The sequence below is a fragment of the Colius striatus genome, chromosome 10 (genome assembly GCF_028858725.1).
Source record: "Colius striatus isolate bColStr4 chromosome 10, bColStr4.1.hap1, whole genome shotgun sequence".
NCBI classification, from domain to species: domain Eukaryota; kingdom Metazoa; phylum Chordata; class Aves; order Coliiformes; family Coliidae; genus Colius; species Colius striatus.
The window spans coordinates 10,938,782-10,957,761 of NC_084768.1; the positions used below are offsets into that span (position 1 = coordinate 10,938,782).

At 37.6% G+C, this 18,980-nt stretch overlaps 1 protein-coding gene across 7 annotated transcripts in view; it reads right to left on the reverse strand.

Moving 5' to 3' along the window:
* The window catches only part of DENND1B (DENN domain containing 1B), a 153,856-nt gene that overhangs the window by 79,985 nt on the left and 54,891 nt on the right, over window positions 1-18,980 (reverse strand). For 4 of the 7 annotated variants that reach the window (XM_062003324.1, XM_062003322.1, XM_062003321.1 and 1 more), the window contains 5 exons: window positions 18,358-18,407; window positions 13,187-13,306; window positions 5,820-5,889; window positions 3,782-3,862; window positions 687-746 (listed from right to left, as the gene is read on the reverse strand). In XM_062003324.1, coding sequence (XP_061859308.1) covers window positions 687-746; window positions 3,782-3,862; window positions 5,820-5,889; window positions 13,187-13,306; window positions 18,358-18,407 — 381 coding nt within the window. The remainder of the gene's footprint in view (window positions 1-686; window positions 747-3,781; window positions 3,863-5,819; window positions 5,890-13,186; window positions 13,307-18,357; window positions 18,408-18,980) is intronic. The other 3 variants (XM_062003328.1, XM_062003327.1, XM_062003323.1) reach the window with 1 other exon arrangement.

Sequence of the window (18,980 nt, forward strand, 5' to 3'; positions counted from 1 at the left end):
AGAAAGCAAGTTAAGGTATTTTTCTCTAGCTGAGAAGAGGAAAATATTCAGATTCATGGAATGCCTACATTCTTCACAAGTACAGTGAGAAAAGAAAATAATTTCCTATGTGCAATAAGGTCACAGAATATTTATCAAAAGATTTCTGAGTAATGAAGTTAATAACTTCGAGATATAATTGTTTATAATTCACAAAGTAATAATATTTCACTTATTAAATAGCAAAGAAAGTCAAAACTATGAGAAGCAAAGTCCCATTACTGCAGTCATTAAGAATCATAATGCAGCAAAAAAGAATGCGGTATGGAGTCCTTGCACATCTTTGTGAACTCTCTTAGGAAGATGCACAGCCTTGGAAGGAATACTAGATTAATAGTTGCTGTCCTGTAGAAAGTTTTCTCCAAAAAGGACACGAGAAAAATGCAAATTTTGTTCATCAATTTAAGGGTTTGATTTTGGTTGCTGTTTTTACAAAAGGATTATGGCACACACATGTAGCTCTACTAAAGTTAGTGTGATTTAAACAAAGGAGGCACTTCAATATTAGATCACTCTTTTAGGCTAAAGACAACAGCAGAATTTCCCAAAGGACAGGTATAAATAGTCTGAAATCAAGAGAGATATCCTATAGGAAGTAATTATCTCTTTAACTACAATAGGCTTTAGATAGAGCCTTTTAAACTCACCGATACAAGACAAGGCTGTTTTTTCAAAACTTGCTCACTTGCAAAAATCATCTCTTGGTTCTTATGCAAGATGAGAAAAAGATTGCACAATTGACTTTTTAGTTTTCCAACGTAAAGGCCAAAGCTGACTCTAACACTTGTAATAGTTCACACTTAAAATACTAGCTGAAAAAATATGTTTCATCCTTTGTATTCCTCCCCAATTTGAAATCAGACATAGCTTAGCTAGCTTTTCCAACAAGCAAACAACGAGTGACCCAAGTTATATTTCAGCTCAGATTTCATGGAATGAATGACCACCCCTCATAAATTTCAGCTGCAAAATCATTGTTACTGGGACCAAAAGGTATAACTTGGTCTTTCACTGGACCAAGGCATTTTGATGTCCTCCTGACAAGGTATTACCAGGAAACACCATGTACCCAGACAGCAGGTGTTAAGTTATGCATGAATATGTACATGCAATCCTAAGTACCACTGTGAACTGTCTCTCATATAAACCCCACTTCAACACCTATGAGCCTTACACTTTATGAGGAAAGGCTGCACGACAAGAGGAGACTGAGGGGGGACCTCATTAATACTTATAAGTGTTTGAAAGCTGGATGTCAAGGGGATGGGGCAGCCTTTTTTTCTGTACTATCCCGTGATAGGACTAGGGGTAATGGACAAAAGCTGGAACACAAAAAGTTCCACTTAAGGAAAAACTTCTTTACAGTAAGGGTGAGGGAGCCCTGGCCCAGGCTGCCTAGGGAGGGTCTGGAGGCTTCTACTCAGGAGATTTACAAAACCTGCCTGGACACATTCCTGTGTGACCTGATCTAGGTGAATCCGCTTGAGCAGGGGGGTTGGACTGGATGATCTTTAGAGGTCCCTTCCAACCCCTACCATTCTATGATTCTATGACACTCTGCAGAGCACAGCTGAGTAAATGTGGGGAGAGATCTTTCAAATCCTGCATCATGAAATTTGAACTAGATTCATGCTGGCACGATGAAAAGCCACCTCATGATGTCATTTCTACAGTTACTTTTCAGACTGTAGCTTCTTTTTAAGTCTATTACCACTGATGGTTCCTGTCCAGCTTGCTTACAACATATGAGGCGTAAGAAAGGAATATCAATATAAAAGACCAAGTACACCAAGTAAGAAATTAGCCATAAACATTTCCATGCTTCCTGCAGCACTGAGCATTACAAAACCAGATGCCTGTAGATCCAACAAGTGTTCTGATTCAGGCTAAACTATTCCTTCCTGCTCTGCCCCGTCTGAACTCAAACATTTGGCAAGAGGCCTGAATTTAGATAATCATGGTTCAGCTAAAAAGATGACAAAACTTTGATATAACAAGCCACTGGGTACAAGAGACAATTCAGGGGGGAAAAAAAAGTCATTCAAAAGTCAGATAATGTTGAGATAAAACCAGCAAGTACCAACTTTATTGCAAGCAATTTGTCATCCCTGTGTTATCAGCTGTATTCTCCACAACATCCATTTCCAGGCTCATCACACTCATCTTGAGGTATGCAAGCTCTATGCAAGACAAACTGCAACACTGATAGCAACAGGCAGTAACGACTTGCAAGAAATGCAAGGGAAAAGACCTTTAAAACTTCTCTATGTCTCTCTGAAACACAGTAGGACTTTCAAAGAACTTTTTATAAAGCATTTTAAGGTTGTCAGATTAGAATTGCTTGTAACACTGCAATTCATGATTGCGAAATAATGTTTGCTATACAGAATTATTCTTGGCAAAGGTACTATGAACTGAAAAATAGCTTGAAACTATTACACTGACAACAGAAAGAAAAAAACTTAGCAGCAGAAACAATTCCAACTGCAGTCTCAAAAACCAGTACATTGTTCTGTCAAACAACACACAAGACTGGAAGGATTTCCAAATATAGTGGATTAACACTGTTCAAGGGGGAAAAATTGTTAGGCCTCTATAGCCTAGTGAAAATAGCTTAACAAGGAATTTGATATTCGACAAATTAAAGGCAGCATTATGTTAGGCAGCAAGGGTGAGTAACTACTGGAACAGAAGTGTTAAATTCTCCATTTGTGTGTGCCTTCATAATCGGGCCAGCTGCTTTCCTAGAGTCTGTGCTTCGTTAAAGTGGTGGGCTCAATTCTAAAATAAATGAGTTAACAGTAACAGGAAGTGACACAAATCAGGTCAAGATAAATAATCTAATGATCTTTCAGTACGTGTGTAAGGGAAGCCTTTACAAAATCCCTTCTTTCTGTGCCCTGCAAACTGTGGTAGTTTGACCAAGAAACAGTTACTTGCATATGGCTACTTATGTGTGCAGTAACTGCACAGATGCTGTGAACAGGAAGTGTATCTCAGAGACAGCAGAGGCTCTGTATTGGCTTTACATTTCATGCCGGCTCTAAAATGTGTTTAAACATGTGTCCATATGCTATTTCTGTTAAAAACTTCAGGTACTGTAACAGTGACAAGCTCACTTTTTGACGCTTCTGTGGCAATACCACCTTGCCATACTATCAGTGTCTAGTCCCACATCAGAGCACAAAAGCAAATTAGGCAGGGCCATGTCCTTTCACCTAAATGTGCTGAAACGTCCACGTAATGCAGAACGCTTCTTCTACCATCTTTCCTACAGAGTTTTTGCACAATTGAGCAAAACTAGGAAGAAGGGGAAGGAAGATGGGAAAGATGTCAGCCTATGTTGAATTTATCCCAATCCTGCAAGTCCACCTACTCAGACATAAGAGGCAATAAAGATGAGTTAGTGTCTCCCAATTCACAGCAGGAGAAATCAAAATTATCTACATGAAACAGCTGGAAGCACGAAAGCTGGCAGTTCTAGCACTGTCAGATCCCACTGCAGTTTACTTTCTTATCCACAGGGTGAAATTCAAATTTCTGCTTCTTTATGACTATGACTTTAAGAGAACAACATGAGACAAACTGTATTCTGCACAGAGGAAAAAAAAAATATATGAAGGTTGTCCAAGTCATGGGAAGCAACGTAAGTTTACTCTTTACAAAGCATGGAAGGTGTTTTCATTTCAAGCTTGCCTAATGTTTTATAGCTGGTAACAGGAGTTAAACAGAGAATACTTACCACACTTAGACTGACTAAAGCGTTCGCCTTTGGCACAGGATGGCTGTACAATGATTTTAACAAATCATTTGAGTCATTTTCCTATAGGGAATATTTTTGTAGAGTTAATTACTGTCTCAAAATTGAATTATTACTATTTACATCAAGCTATATACTGATCAGGTTATATATATATTTAATGAGAAAGACAATTGCAATTTGCAGTGAAATATGAAAATCTAAAATTCTGTCTAACTTTGTACCTCAGGAAATTATTATATGTGCAAGTTTAAGCAAAGGAATCACATTATTTGCAACTGAAAATAGTGTTAATCTGTCTAGCTGGTCTGTGCATCTTGCATATCATCTTCCTAAAACTACTAACCATGATATATATCTGTTCAAGGTTTAACTGAACACACAGATACATAGCTATATTGTATACTTTTAAATGATCCATCGGAGAATGTAAAGCAGTTAATAACGGTTAATACAAGGTACATGCAGCTACCAGGTTTAACTAGGATCTCCTACCTTGATCTCTGAGACACAATTACTGGGGAAGATGTGGCTGTAGTTTTTGTTTTATTTTGATTTCATTCCATACTGTATTTAAACACAGTTAACATCAAACTTTCCCACTGCATTTATTTTTACATTTTCTGTAGTTCATTCTGCTACAATGCACAATAACTTAGGTTTTTCATTCAGTTGTTTTTTTTTTCTGGAGACTAAAATGCTTTTCTTAGCAAAGTAAAACTAAATATGTCAGTGCCAAGCCAGGGACAACTTTTAAACATATTGTTTGAGTTTGCAGGAAGCTTCCACCTCTCTCACCATCATAATTTCCTTCTAGGAATTATGATGTTACTGGATCATAGTAATAAACAAGACTTTGGGTCTAGCTCTCTGTCAGAAGCACAGTGCCTGGGCCAGGAGGAAGGAATGTCAGTCTCCTCAGCACCAGGTACAGCACACCAGGCAGTACAACAAAACACTTCCACACACAGCTAAACTTTCCGACCCATCAGATCAGTTTTCTCAGCATTTAGGACAACAAATTTACAACCCAGTAACTTAAACTGGTTGCAGTAATAGCTGCAATGCCAGAACCAGTGATTAAGAAACAAAGACAATGACAGTTCCTACTCCTTCTGCCATATGCAACCTCTGTAACAATTTTTACTATTAGAGCAAAACTAGGGCCAAACCCAAAGTCTCACTGTGCTATGTATGAGACCTGAACATATTTCATTCTTTAAACACAGCTAACATCAAGTTTTCCCACTGTATTTTACTTTTACATAAAATACCATCATTTTCTATAGTCCATTTACTACATTGTACAGCAATTGCTTATTTTATAGTTCATATATTCTTGAACTGTCAGCTTTTCCAGTCTACAGCATATGGCTAACTATTGATGTCTTTGCTTTGGTTTCTTCATTATAATCTAGTAGACTAATATAGTTAAAGCAGAAAGGTACAGCTTTTATGTTCTCAGTAAAGGCAGCTGCCAGTATTTCTCTTCCTGCATAATCCTGGAATATGTTCAATTGCTCATGAATATGCAAACTAAACTATCATGGTTCTTCACCAAATGCTGCAAGTAATTTTGTCATGCTAGCTGAGACGATAGAATTACGAGAGGTAGTTTGTAGTTATTATGAAGGGTGAAACAGTACATCATATTTCATGCAGATCTGAAAAAAAAGTGTTTGTAACTGATAACCAGATAGTTCCAGAGATCTACAGTTTACAATCAATACGTCATACAGTTCTCCAGTGATGTGACACTTTGCTCACACTTCACCCAGGACTTGTTTATGCTAAGACTGACACTTTATAAAGGTATGTTCTCAGCAGCTTTTTAAGATTAATATGGGATTCAAATGCCAGTGGTAGCTGTATGTTCAGATTCTTTGAATTTCAACATGATGAATGTAAAAACTTGCTTCTAAATCATACTAAAATTTTGAACTTTTAAACAGTGTAGAATCATTTTACTATTATTTCAAGGAAAATATTTTACATAAAGAAATAGAGTGTCTAAAATTACCTGTTCTTTAGCCAAATAATCTGCCAGGGTATTTAGGAGCTTGTAGTACACCTCAAACCATGGTAGGTAACTAGAAGAGCAGGGGAAAGAACAGTTTAAGGAAAGATCAATGCATTTTTTCCAGTGCTTACGAAATACTACTACGATTAATCCAACTTGCAAATTCTTATCATATTTCTACATATAAACAAATGCATAAAAAAAAACTTCTCCCCACAAATTTAATACTGTACTGTACTGGTAGACAGTAGCAAAGCTATGTTTCTTTATGCTGGACACCTGCTTGAAGAGTAGATTAGCTTCTAGTGTTTTCACTTGTCATTATTTCAAAGGCACAGAAACAGATCTCAATTCTTAGAACAAAGACAGAGAACAGCAGACATCTAAAAATAATCTCAGTTTTGCAACTTCCTAGCAATCTTACCTTGCTGTCCTTATAAACATCTAACTGCTGGTTCTTTTAAAAAACAAACAAACAACAAAAATACCCCAAAAGCAATGAAAAAACCACACAAAAAACCATCATGGATTTGCTCTTGCTACACCAAAGAGACACGGAGGTAATGTTTTCTTTTAAAGTCACTGTGTTAATGTCTTTATCATACTTTACCATACACTGTCCTGGTTATTAATCAAATCTACATCAACTTCTTAATGCTCACAGATATTTTTAGTCCTTAGTATTGTTGACAGTAGTTAAGGTGTGATATTCTTGCATTTGCTTTTCAATATATTCTTATATAATCATAAAATGTACTTCACTGCATCTGTGTAAGGCCACTCAGTGCTTACAGACATGGGTGCTGCATGCCCTTGTTCAACATCCCTCAAAACAGCACCTAAAATATCTGGTCTTCGAGGTTTTTTTCATCTAGGACTCTTGTTCTATTACCTTCTGAAATCATGTTAACTTGCTTTTACATGCCACTGAAATGTAGCATAGATGGGCAAACAAAATTGTTCACCACGGTGTTGAGTACCTGCAAATGTCAGAGCTAGAGAACAGTTTTGCCAGCCTTGAATTACAGAAGGGATTGGAACACTGTTTCTAGTGTTTTATCCAAGCCAAGGTACAAGGAAGATATAAATCACAATATATCTTTCTAACACTGATTACACAAATGGTTAGACATTTAAGACTTCCAGTTTTTGCTACCCCTTCTATGTTAGCAGTGTATATCACACCCAGCATCTTTTGGTGTAGCATACTCTAAAGTCTTATCTGAGAGTCTATATTTCATAATGAACACTTGCAAACAGCATTCTATAAAAATAAATGCTCCTTCTTCAATAAAATATTAACCATGCTTCTTTCTTGTATCTGTGATCTGAACTCCTCTCTTGCTGTGAAAAGATAAATTAGGTACAATTTTTAAGTCTCTGAATAAAAAGGTCAAATTCATTATCTGAAAATAATGAACCCTAGCAGAAAGCCAAAGGAGATGTTTCTTTCCTAAGGCAAAGCGTGCTGACCAGAGTACTCGGACAAGAAATTCTTCTCTTAGTAAAATCAGCTTGCTGATACACTTCCATGTCTTCGTGTAACAAAACTCCAAAGAAAACATTGTAAAAACATAAAACTTGAACACAGGTTCCAAGTCCCAGTTTCCCAGATGAAAGTCTGGAAAAAGAATCGCTTTAAGCTTAATAATCACAGACGAGTTCGACATAATTTCCATGTGCTTCTCAAACCTGGAAAATTAAGGAAACCAAGTACTCTTCTACTTCATAAGGCACAAAAGTAAAGGCCACCAAGGCCTGTTCTGTTTCTTTTTCTGTCAGTCTTCACATCTTCAAAAGTATGGTTTCATAGCAAAAGTTTTTGTTGACATTTTTAATTACACTGTTCTTACTGCAACAAAATAATACAAAGACCTATTGAAAAGCAAAAATATTCCCTTTATATTTTTATGTATTTGCTAATTACTACTAATTCAGTATAATAAAGGATTGTTACATTTGTTTATTTCATACATGATAAAGAGTGCATTTGTGTGCCTGCATATACAATGCATCACTGCATTCAAAAGTAAACAGAAACACAGGCTGTGTTGTTGATAATAAAGACAGCTATCAGGTGGTATTTTTGATTTTCAATTCAAACAGCAAGTATAAGCCCTTTTTAGTTTGTAAATAAATCCTCAAGGCTGCCAAGTAACATTTTTGTCCTCATATCAAAGGCTGATTTTGCAAGCTCGTGTTAATAATCCTATTAATTTATTTGGACTACTCTAGTAAATAGATTTGTTCCTAGATGAACATTCCCATGATACAGGCTTTACATCTTTATCCAGTAAGTTGCACTCGATAAAGCACTGTAGAATGAATAATAAAATCAGTTAGGTTGAAAAAGGCCTTTAAAATCAAGTCCAACTGTTAACCAAGAACTGCCACAACTAAACCAAGTCCCTCAGAACCACATCTACACATCTTTTAAATATCTCCAAGGGTAGTGACTCCACCACTTCCCTGGGCAGCCTGTGCCAGGCCTTGACAACCCTTTCAGTAAAGACATTTTTTCCTAATCTCCAATCTAAACCTGCCCTGCGGCAACTTGAGGCTCTTTCCTCTTGTCCTGTCACTTGTTACTTTGGAGAAAAGACTGACCCTCAGCTGATTACAACCCCCTTTCAGGTAGCTGTAGAGAGTGAGAAGGTCTCCCCTCCTTTGCTCCAGGATGAAGAGCCCCATGTCCCTCAGCTGCAACTCATCAGATCTGTTCTCCGGACCCTTCCCGGGCTCCAGTGCACATCTCTGGACACACTCCAGCACCTCAGTGTCTGTCTTGTAGTGAGGGGCCCAACAATGAACACAGCACTCGAGCTGCAGCCTCACCAATGCTGAGTACAGTGAGCCAATCACTTCTCTGATCCTGCTGCCACACCAGTGCTGATACAAGCCAGGATGCCACTGGCCTTCTTGGCCACCTGGGCACACTGCTGGCTCATGCTCAGGCAGCTGTCAACCAACACCCCCAGGTCCTTCTCTACTGGGCAGCTTTCCAGCCACTCTTCCCCAGGCCTGTAGCATTGCCTGAGGTTGTTGTGATCCGAGTGCAGGACCTGGCACTGAGCTTTGTTGGCTTTTATGGCACTTGTGTGTGTGACAGCTAAAAAACAGAAGCGTTACAGATAAAAAAAACTTCTTGGCTTAACCTGTTAGCAAATCTTGCAAAATTATTTAGTCTTTCTTTGGTACAGAAGAGCTAGTCTATGTACAGGGAAGTCATCCAGCACACAAATGTCCACTGAAATCTGTTAGGTCAGGTAACATTCTTTTTTTCAAGTGTCTGCAAAAAAAAGTTTTGAAAGGGCTAAATTTAAGAGAGGAGATCTGTAATATATTACTCCTAAACTCAGAACTGTCACACCAATATGTACCTTAACAACAGATAAAATCAAAATTGAAGTCCATTACTAGAAAGACCTTACCATCACACTGGTATTCCTAAAATTATTTATGAGCAGTGCATTTCACAATTAATTAGCTGCCCTTCAAAAATGTCAAAAGGTTATCAATGAAGACCCTTCACAGTAGACAAAACAGAGGAAAAATAGTGCTTTAATTTAGAATGATAATGGTTTTAGAAGCCTAAACTTCAAATAAAAATAATTTAGGTTCTTAAACTAAGAAACTATTATTGGTTTCTTGTTTATTTTTCTTTAATTGTACACAATGTCTTTGTGGTCCTGTTTTGAGAAACATACAAATACACAAAAACACCCAACAACATGCAACAATTTCTCTGAAGCTGCCACAAAACATTTCTCTCAAAATAAAAAACAAACATCAAAACATAAGCAACAATGTTTTAACAGATCTGTATTCCCCTGGTTGAGGATACAGTGGTCTTTACTGAAAAGCACATCTCCTCCCTGCCACAAAAGCAAGAGCTCAAGATATTTCATGGCTAATTAAAAACGTACATAGCATTTTATTTTCATCCAAATGAGCCACAAGGCAGGATCTCAGACTTTTATTCAAAGTCACACAGAACCCTTGTTGCCATGAGTAGACTTCCACCTCAGTGGTGCTTCTACTACAGCTCTGATAAAACTTTTACATCCACGAGTCAAAGGTTAAATAAAGGAGAGGAAATGTTTTCTGTCAAATAGTCAGGTAACCACTAACAGTCCTGAACTATCAGCAGGAATCTAACTTCCAGTAATCAAATAAAACTAAGGAAACTGCCTTTCCGTAGCTAAATGCCTAATGTCTAGGGGCTACTTTTCTGTCTGGAAAATTGACACAAAATGTGTAAAATTGAAACATTCTGCTTCTAAGGGATTTGCCTAAAGGAAGAGCGAGTAAGCTTCAAGCATGGTCTGAACTGAAGAACTACAAAGGCTTCCCACATAAACCTGTCTTTCTTATTAGAGTATTTCATTTGGAAACATAGGTGACAATTTTACAGTCATAAAATTAATGAAATCTAAGACTGAGCATTTTAATGATGAATTTTGCATTCCTCTAGATACATAAAGTCAACCTCAGAGTGCATCAACAGTTTTGAGATTTTTGACAAAACAAATTTCAATCAAATTATTTGCACTTTGTACTAAAATCATTCAGGTAATTAAAGAAACTATTTCCTGTAAATCCAGCAAGTGTTATTCCTATAGCAAACAGCACTGATATTTAGAGACAATGTCCAGAAAAATTCTCTTTCTATTATTCAAAACCGAACACGGAAAGGTATTATTTAAAGTACAAAAAGTAAAACTATAAGAAAAGATGCAATATAGTATATGAGCACAACAAAGTATATAACAATATTGTGCTACTCCTCATTCTTATGGGGCTGCATTAGCTCAATAGTTTGTTGAGAGGAAGCAGGTGACACAGCAAGATTCACACAGAGAGCTTCACAAAACAGCCACAGAGTTTAAAGAAAAACAAAATGAGACAACATTTGCTAAAGTATCACACAAAAGTTGTGGACAATAATCCAGTATTTCTTTTCTCATCTTACTATGGTTTTGCACTTACTGACACTTTGAATTTGGCAACTACAGTCAAGTTCTGTGTGATGATTTTAGACGATACTGTACCATAATTAAGTTCTTCAAAGAAAAATGCCTGAGACAGCTACCTTGGGGGATTTTGATTTCACTGGATAAACACACAGAAAACTTGAAGAAAACTTTCTGAAAGGAGGGAAAATTCTGTTTACACAAATCACACACTTGTGTATACAAAACATTTCAAAACCCATAGAACTTAGAATCATTTTATATGTACATTTTCTGTTATCTAGCTGAAAGCAGGACCATGCGGCTGCAAATTCAGAGATCATTTCCTTTCATTAGTGTTTCAGATGAAGAGTGAATTCTAGACAGAAGTCCCACAAACCACAAGACTTCAATGCTACACATGGCTTTAAGTTGTTGGTACAAAACCTGATGTCAAGCAACCCTTCCTTCAATTTTCAGTTCAGCACTTCAAATCCTGTCTCTTGAGCAGCCCTGCCATAGGTTAACACATGATCTGGTACTATCCACAAAGGACATACACAAAAGAAAAGTTGTGTCCTGTTCTCCAATCAGACTACCCAAATTCCTATAGTATGTCCTTCTCACCACTTTAACTGTCTTGTTCCTACTCTTCAGAGGAGTGTTACTTAGATTTTAGTTACTTACAAGCATTTCAGTTAACTTTTCTGTATTTGACTGTCTCTACCGGTCTTTGTTAAAGCCTCAGTCAGCAATCTTAATGTATTCCTCTTGTTTGAGGCAGTACACCTATATGTGCACCTGTCATAATGTATAGTTAGACATGGTATGTATGTACACCTGTATTTGTGTGTTTATATAGAAGTCTACGACTACAGTGTACATATCTGTAACAGACAAGCAGTTTGAATTGCTCATACAGAGTCATTATGTGTACATACACATAGTGAATATAGATTCATGTTATTTTGATATATGGAGGGGAGCAACTGTGAATACGCATACATACCCTTTATATAAAGACAGCATTTATTTGTTAAAGTTTCCTTGATCTTGGTTAATTTAAGAAGAAAAGTCACATAAAAGGGAAAGTCATATAAAATACCAAAAAGAATTCTGCTAGTGAGTCTTTGTTCACTTGGTCACTTCTAATGAACCTCAGATTCAGAGCAGAAATCAGACTGGAGACTAGAACATACTTGGACGGAAATGCTGATGTGTTTTTTGTGTCTGAGCTAAACACAACAAACACACAAATTGGAGAGAAACACACTGCCAAGCTGTAAGTGCAATGCTATGAAGCTATTGCTGTTATGTATTGAATTAGGAATTGTCACAACAAAAGTCATAAAGAATATAGAATCAATGCTTTGATTATGGTTCAGTGAGAAATTACAGCTTGCCACCTTTCCTTTTCCTAGTAACTTCTACCAATTAACAGACCATTGACTAACCTCTAGCTGATGTACATCTGTGGGGAGATGCTATATGAAACACCCAAGTTTATACCAGCTGAAAATCCCCATCTTTTGCTTTGCAGCACTACATACAGTACTTAAATGTCCATTCTTGAGTGTGAATAAACATTTGTTATTACAGCACTAGAAGCCAGACAGACAATGTTAGGAGTACAAAGGAAAAAAAAAAGTGTTTCTAGCTTGCTGAAGGAAGAAAAGGTTAACTCTAACTAGTTTACTCCCCAAAACTGCCCAAGGTGCCCCAAGTTTGGGTCTTTGGCAGCACTTAGCTCCTCTTTCACCTTGTGTTTCAGGATTCTCACTTTGAAGGCAATTATACTCCAGCCTTGCTCTTCTCATGTGCTGCTGAACCGGATGTTCCCATTTCCTCTGTGGGTATTATATGCTGCTATGCTCTTAACTGAAGTGCTTTAGGACAGCTAAACCATTGTTTTTTTCATTACCAAAATAATCACATTATGGGAGAAAGAAAGAAAAAGCAGAAGGAGAAACAAGTATTCCCCTGGAGTCAACTTCTCCATCATCAATACTGCTGCCTCAACAAAGCAGCATGCTCTTCATTGAGAATTATCTGGCTCTGGTATTTCTTACCCAGAAATCATATTTCCAAGGAGAGGAATACAGAAGAGTGTACTTGATTGTTAAATTGACTAGATACTTGCAAAATAGCTCATTAGAAAGTAAAAGTATCCACAAAGCATTCAAGGCCTCAAAAACTGCAGTGTACTGCTGCTCTCTGGTTTTAAGCAGAGATTTCATACCATGACATGGGGCTTGGGACCACTTCTCATGTGAAATCAACAGTAACACTGTAGTAGAGAACTGATACCCCGACAGAGAAGTAAAACACGGTAGCAGAGAATTTGTAAAAGGTAGTTTTTCTCTAGTATTCTTCTTATATTCATTACTTGACTCCGTTTCTCTTATGCCATCTTACCTCAGAATACAGAGGCAGACCTTGCCTCCTGACGTCAAACGGCAAAATCCAAACCTTTGCTTACTTTCAATGTCGGTGAGCACGAAGGTAAAATGCTGTCCTACTTGGTTTTGAGACACCCTGAAAAATTAGATACAGAGTATAAATCCACTAAATCACATAAAACATGGCCATTTAAGTAATAATAAATAATAAAATAATATGCTCTTCAAGACTGTATTAAAACATTTATCCACTTGAGACAGATGAAGTCTACACAAAATCTCCCTGCCTGATGTTCCAACCCCTCTTACCTTCACCCTCTGCTCAGTCAGCTTTCCCTCAGCAGTGCAGGCTGCTGTGTTTTGTTCTCAGCTTCCAGCTCCCCCTCAGCGTCACCTCTGACTTCTCGTACTCACCTCCAGGCCTGAGTCGCAACCTCTGCTCCTGAATCCCCCTACTTTCTGCTTGACAGTATGAACTTTTTCCTAATTTCTTTTTAAGAAGAAATAGAATCTTCATTGCCATGGCATGTCTCTTATCTCCTTTAGACTCTCAAGTCAGGCACCTTTCTCTCATGCAATTTGTCACTTTCAGACAGAAGATCACAGATAGCACGTGACATGACCACCGTTTGGCGGGGTGATCTTCACAGAAATTGCAACATGCATTCAAAGTATTTCAGAACACCAACAAGCTGTATCTGAAGTTTACTCACAAAAACACATTTTGCACTTTTCCAAAACCTCTGAAAGAAAATCAGCTTTAGGTGGACTTTGCATTTTCAGACAGGAAGGGTAATGTGTGGCATAAAATGAATCATAGAATGGTTTGGGTTAGAAGTGACCTCCAAAGATTTTACTAAAACCAAATGAAAACAAAGTTACAATGGGGAGTGCAGAGAGATTTGAAAAGAAGCATCAGATGTGATTGTAATTCTATTGTCCACTTCTCTTTTCCCATTCTTACGTGACCCTCTAGAGCAGAATACCTAAGCTCGTAATCACTATGATTAATATGCATCACATCTGGCCCAAGCTTAGATGGTAAGTTGAAAACAAATTCCTAGAGAAGCTGAGAACCACCACAGATCTCTCAAGTCTTTCAATCTAAGAGAACAAAACTAATTTTTAACTCATCTCCTGCAAAATGCATTTTTGTTTTATTTTCTTTCATCTCCATCAAAATAAAACACTAAAATTTTCCCCTAGGAAAGGAGAAAGCAGCAGATACTCAAAGGGTGAGAAAAGTCACATGGGACACATGCATACTCTACTGCTTAACATGTGCTTTGCAAAAGCTTTAAGGTTAGTTACATGATACCACCACCCAGACTGTACTCTCACACTCATTTCCATTTGGTCAAAACAACAGAAGCATTAAAAGAACCTACAAGTAGTTAGTGAAGAGTCTCACTGGGCATATTTAAGTCTCAACTGAAGTGTGTGGAGGCCCTGGCCATCATATCTGGCTGAGGGTCTATCGGAGCACACCACAGCTCTCTGGGTGTGCCCAAGTTTCCTCTCAGACGAGTTCACTTCTGCATAGACATGGAAATCAAATAACCCACACGGGAAACCAACAATTGCACTCTTCCACGATGCACGGTGCACGCTGCAGCCTGTCCTCACAAACACTTCTCTTTTACACATACCTTTCCTATTAGGCACACATACACGTAATACAATGAGATACAGGATGAGAAGACTCCATTGTACCAAACCACTGCTGGATCTTTGAGATCACAACCTGCCCTGCAAACTAATTGGAATGAATGAAATACACAGGAAATGCTATCATTGCTCTTCACCTGTACAGCTTCAAAACATCTTCTCAATCATTTACTTTTCATTCTCAACTACTTTGAAGGTAATTTTTTTTTGTGTAAGACATAATTGCCTTTCACAAGATCTGCACATCCAATGATCTCTACAGACATTGTTTTCACTTGTCTTGATCACAGCTGTGTTTCTGCACAGAGACTTTTATCAGAAATACCAACAGAAACAGTCTTGCCAGGAAGAGGAGAGTGAAAGTGACGTTATTCCTGACGCCATTACTCATTGACCCTAACAGATTATCAAGTTAAGATGTATGGTAATTCCTCTACTTGAGCAATATTCTATTGCTAATGAGAAACCTTTTACAGCAGCAGCAGCACTTCTTACACTCCAAAATGTAACACTTCCCTGCAACCGAGTGAGCGCCGTGAGGGAAATTAATGCAGTACGTATCATTGTCTTCATGCCCATCCTACAGGAAGTTTCCAAACTGCCTTAGCTAAAAACACACACATGCTATATATTCAACAGCAGAAATGCATCCTGAAAGAGAAAACATAGAGGAATGGAAGGAAAGAGAAGTATTTATGGCAGAGAAAAATGAGATTCAAAGTCCAGATAAAATTGAAGAGTCAAACAGTAATGTAGCAGAGCTTGGCTGAATTTGAAATGGATCCAAAAGGAACAAGAGGAGAAGTTGCATGCTCACTAGTCATCACTCAGCTAAACAACTGATGGCTGAAGAGACTGAGGTGTGGACTTTGTTCAGAATTTTGGTCTGAGAGTGAAAATATAGAAGACCATTGGAGAAGAAATGCAAAGAAAATCATGCAGAACTTGCATAAAGATTAAAAGAATAAGAGAGGGGATCAAGTGCTTTTTTTATGGTATATTAGTATTAGTTCACCAAATATAAAAGGAAAGCAAATATTAAAAGGAAATGACACAATCTATGGAACAGAGTCCCATTTTTCATTCTAGGTATTTTCATTTTTCCATCAGCAATTTCTAGCTCTTACTGGGATCAGGTATTCCTTGAAGAGACTTCTATATGTATTGTACATATAATACATATAATACAGGTTGAGGAAACTACACTCTCTAAAGTACAGTATCCTCAATGAAACATATTTTGCATTTTACTTCAGTTGAAGCTTTCTGCACAGAAATTGTCATTGAAACCATCTGTAAAATACTTCAGTGCATGCTCCTCTATACAAGAAAAAACATTTTTATATATGTTTTTAGCACAAACATACATATCTATATATATATATTTACCAGACAAGTAAAAAGCACACTTAAGGCTAGACAAAAACTAAAATGCTTGCCATATCTTAAACATCCACTGGAAATAACCCACATCAAAATAAGCTACAGTAGTGTTTTTTCTTAATCCTTTTCTTTATCGGGTCCAAATTTCAAAATGAAAAACAGAACTGAGAAGACAACTGGTTTTCTCTATAAAAGTGGTAAGGTATAGGCAGCGTATATCTACATCATAGAGAATGCCTGAAGTGAGTAGTGAATGGTAAATACACAAAACAGCCAGTTAACTGTTCGAAAAACAGCTTGCCAGTAAACAGTTGCCTGCTTTCTTGAAAGAGCTTCCAGTCTATTTGTCCTTTTCCTCACCAGCTCCACCCCTTCTCCTTGTCCATGCTCTTTTATATTCTCATGATCCTGTATTGCCTTTGATTCTCCCACAAATCCCCTAAAACTCAAGCTCCCAGCTACATTAGAAGCTGTGAGTGCGGTGGCTGCTGTTACAGACAGCACAGTACTGCCTCAGCAGTCAACAGGCCACACCAAACACATGGGGTTTGCTCCCCTTGACAGTGAATCTCAGCTTCCAACAATCTCTCCTCCTCTTGTTCAACTCCTTTGTTTTCTTTACATCTGTAGAAATTCTGCACCTTTGAGGGCACTGCTTTACAGCAGAGTGTGAGGCCAAGAGTCAAAAAGTATGTCTGAGGAGGAGGACATTGGGAGGGTATTAACAGAAAAACAACAAACAGCCCGTAACTTTTTCTTTTCTTCCCTCCCCCCTTTTTTTTTTCAGACACTTAGCTATAATACCCACCTAGCTGTGCTATAAATTCATGTATTCCCACAGTTTACTGATTAAGCTTATCCAGTTTATAAAAGCAACTGTCTCCCGAATGGTTCAACAGAAATAGTTAATGCCAGATGAGTTATTAGAAAATAATTATTTGCTGCCAATGATTATTTCTTTGCCACTGGATGGCAGCAACAGAACCTCACCTTTTTCTCTTATCCTTAAATTTTATTTCCATTATTCATGTTCATTACCAATTTTAAACAGAATTCTGTACATATCTTAAGCACATTAATGACTTTAAAGCTTTAAAGCCAACACTGACAACCGTATCAGTTAAGTCATTAAAACAGCTTAAAGGACAGTGAGCTTAAGCAGTTCAGAACCCAAATGACTTAATTAAATTCAACAACAAAAGACTAAATGAATCTAGTTTACATTGGGGAAGTTGTGCTTATGAAGATCTTTATTTTGCCAGTGTGTTTTTCTGCAAAGCCTCTCTTCCTTCCTCCATGCACACACCATCTTTTGCTCTGCTGCTTGCAGTTTCTTGCATCTGATAAGATGCTTCTCATCTTTTTGACTCTCCACCTACAACTGATGCCAATGTTGTTCTGAAGCCAGCTCAGTCTGTACACTATCTGGGTGTATCTTTCATTAATTATGCAAATCAAGCTTCTAATTCAGTCTTTGCTGATTCGGACAATATGAGTTTTCCAAACCGAGTGACTACAATTTATTAAATTAATTACCATTAATCATTTTGACAAGCCTAAATAAATATCGTAATTAACAAAAATGTTTTATATGAACAATTTAAATGACTGGCAGCGTTACATGGAAGACACACTATAACTGGTAGCAGAAAGGTAAGGGCTAATTAATTATAAATAACGGTCTTGATTTTTCTCATATTCAGTTACTTTCATGCAATTAAAGCCGTAATTTCTCTGAACTCAAACAACATGTTTTCAGCATTGTTCAGTGAGTTTTTACATCCTGCTGCACTGTAACATTTTGTATAATGCTTGCCATTTGAAGGAAACTATGTTACATCCTTATATTAACACAGATGGCGTTTACAGCTCTAATGGACAAAACTGGGAGCTGGAATGTAGCTCTGCCTCCAAAGAGATATCTCTCAAATCTGTAAAGGTTGCATTTTGTTGCGATGCTTTTCTACTAGTGATTTCATACTTATTTCAACCACAAAGGCCGGTTTCTTCTCACCTGCATGTGCAAGTTCAGCAAGTACAGTGTGTTTTCCTTTCCCTTCAATCTTCCCTTGCTATTATGCTAAACACCATTTTTCTATGAAATAGTTTTAAACAAGCAATGCTGGTACCACGTACCTTTCAACGTCAAAAGGAAAGCAGAACTTTGGAACACTGTTCAGCACTTCCTGTAAATACAAGAGATCAAGTTAGGATTTTTGAAAAATCTTTTAGGGCATTTTCTAGCAAGGGCTTGCCTTTACAAAATATCCAAACATACTCCTAATGAATCATAAGTTCAAGGAATATCTGATTGCAAAAAAAAAAAAATACAGCACACGTTCCTGGACTGAAATAATTGATTATTAAAAAGGAATTAAGTTTGTGCTTTGGCAGATTGCAAAGACAATGCCATAGAAGCCCCAGGAGGGAAAGGCCTGGCCTGAAGGGTATTAACACCCTTCACATCCCCGCTGGGATTCCCTTCAACAAGGCCATATGGATTTTACAAGAAGCACCACACCATATGGGTAAGCCACGTCTGCTGCTACTTGTACCACAGACTAGCCACAGGGACTTCTGACAGATCCTGGCTCAAAAATACAAATGTTGTTTCAATTAAAATGCAGGCAGAGAAAAGGGAATGAAGTTGGCAGCAGAATGAATTGCAGAGAGGTATAACAACTCTATACATGTTCCATAGTCAAATGCTGAAAATGATGGAAATCGTCTGCTGGCCCAAAGGAGAAATTTATATGATT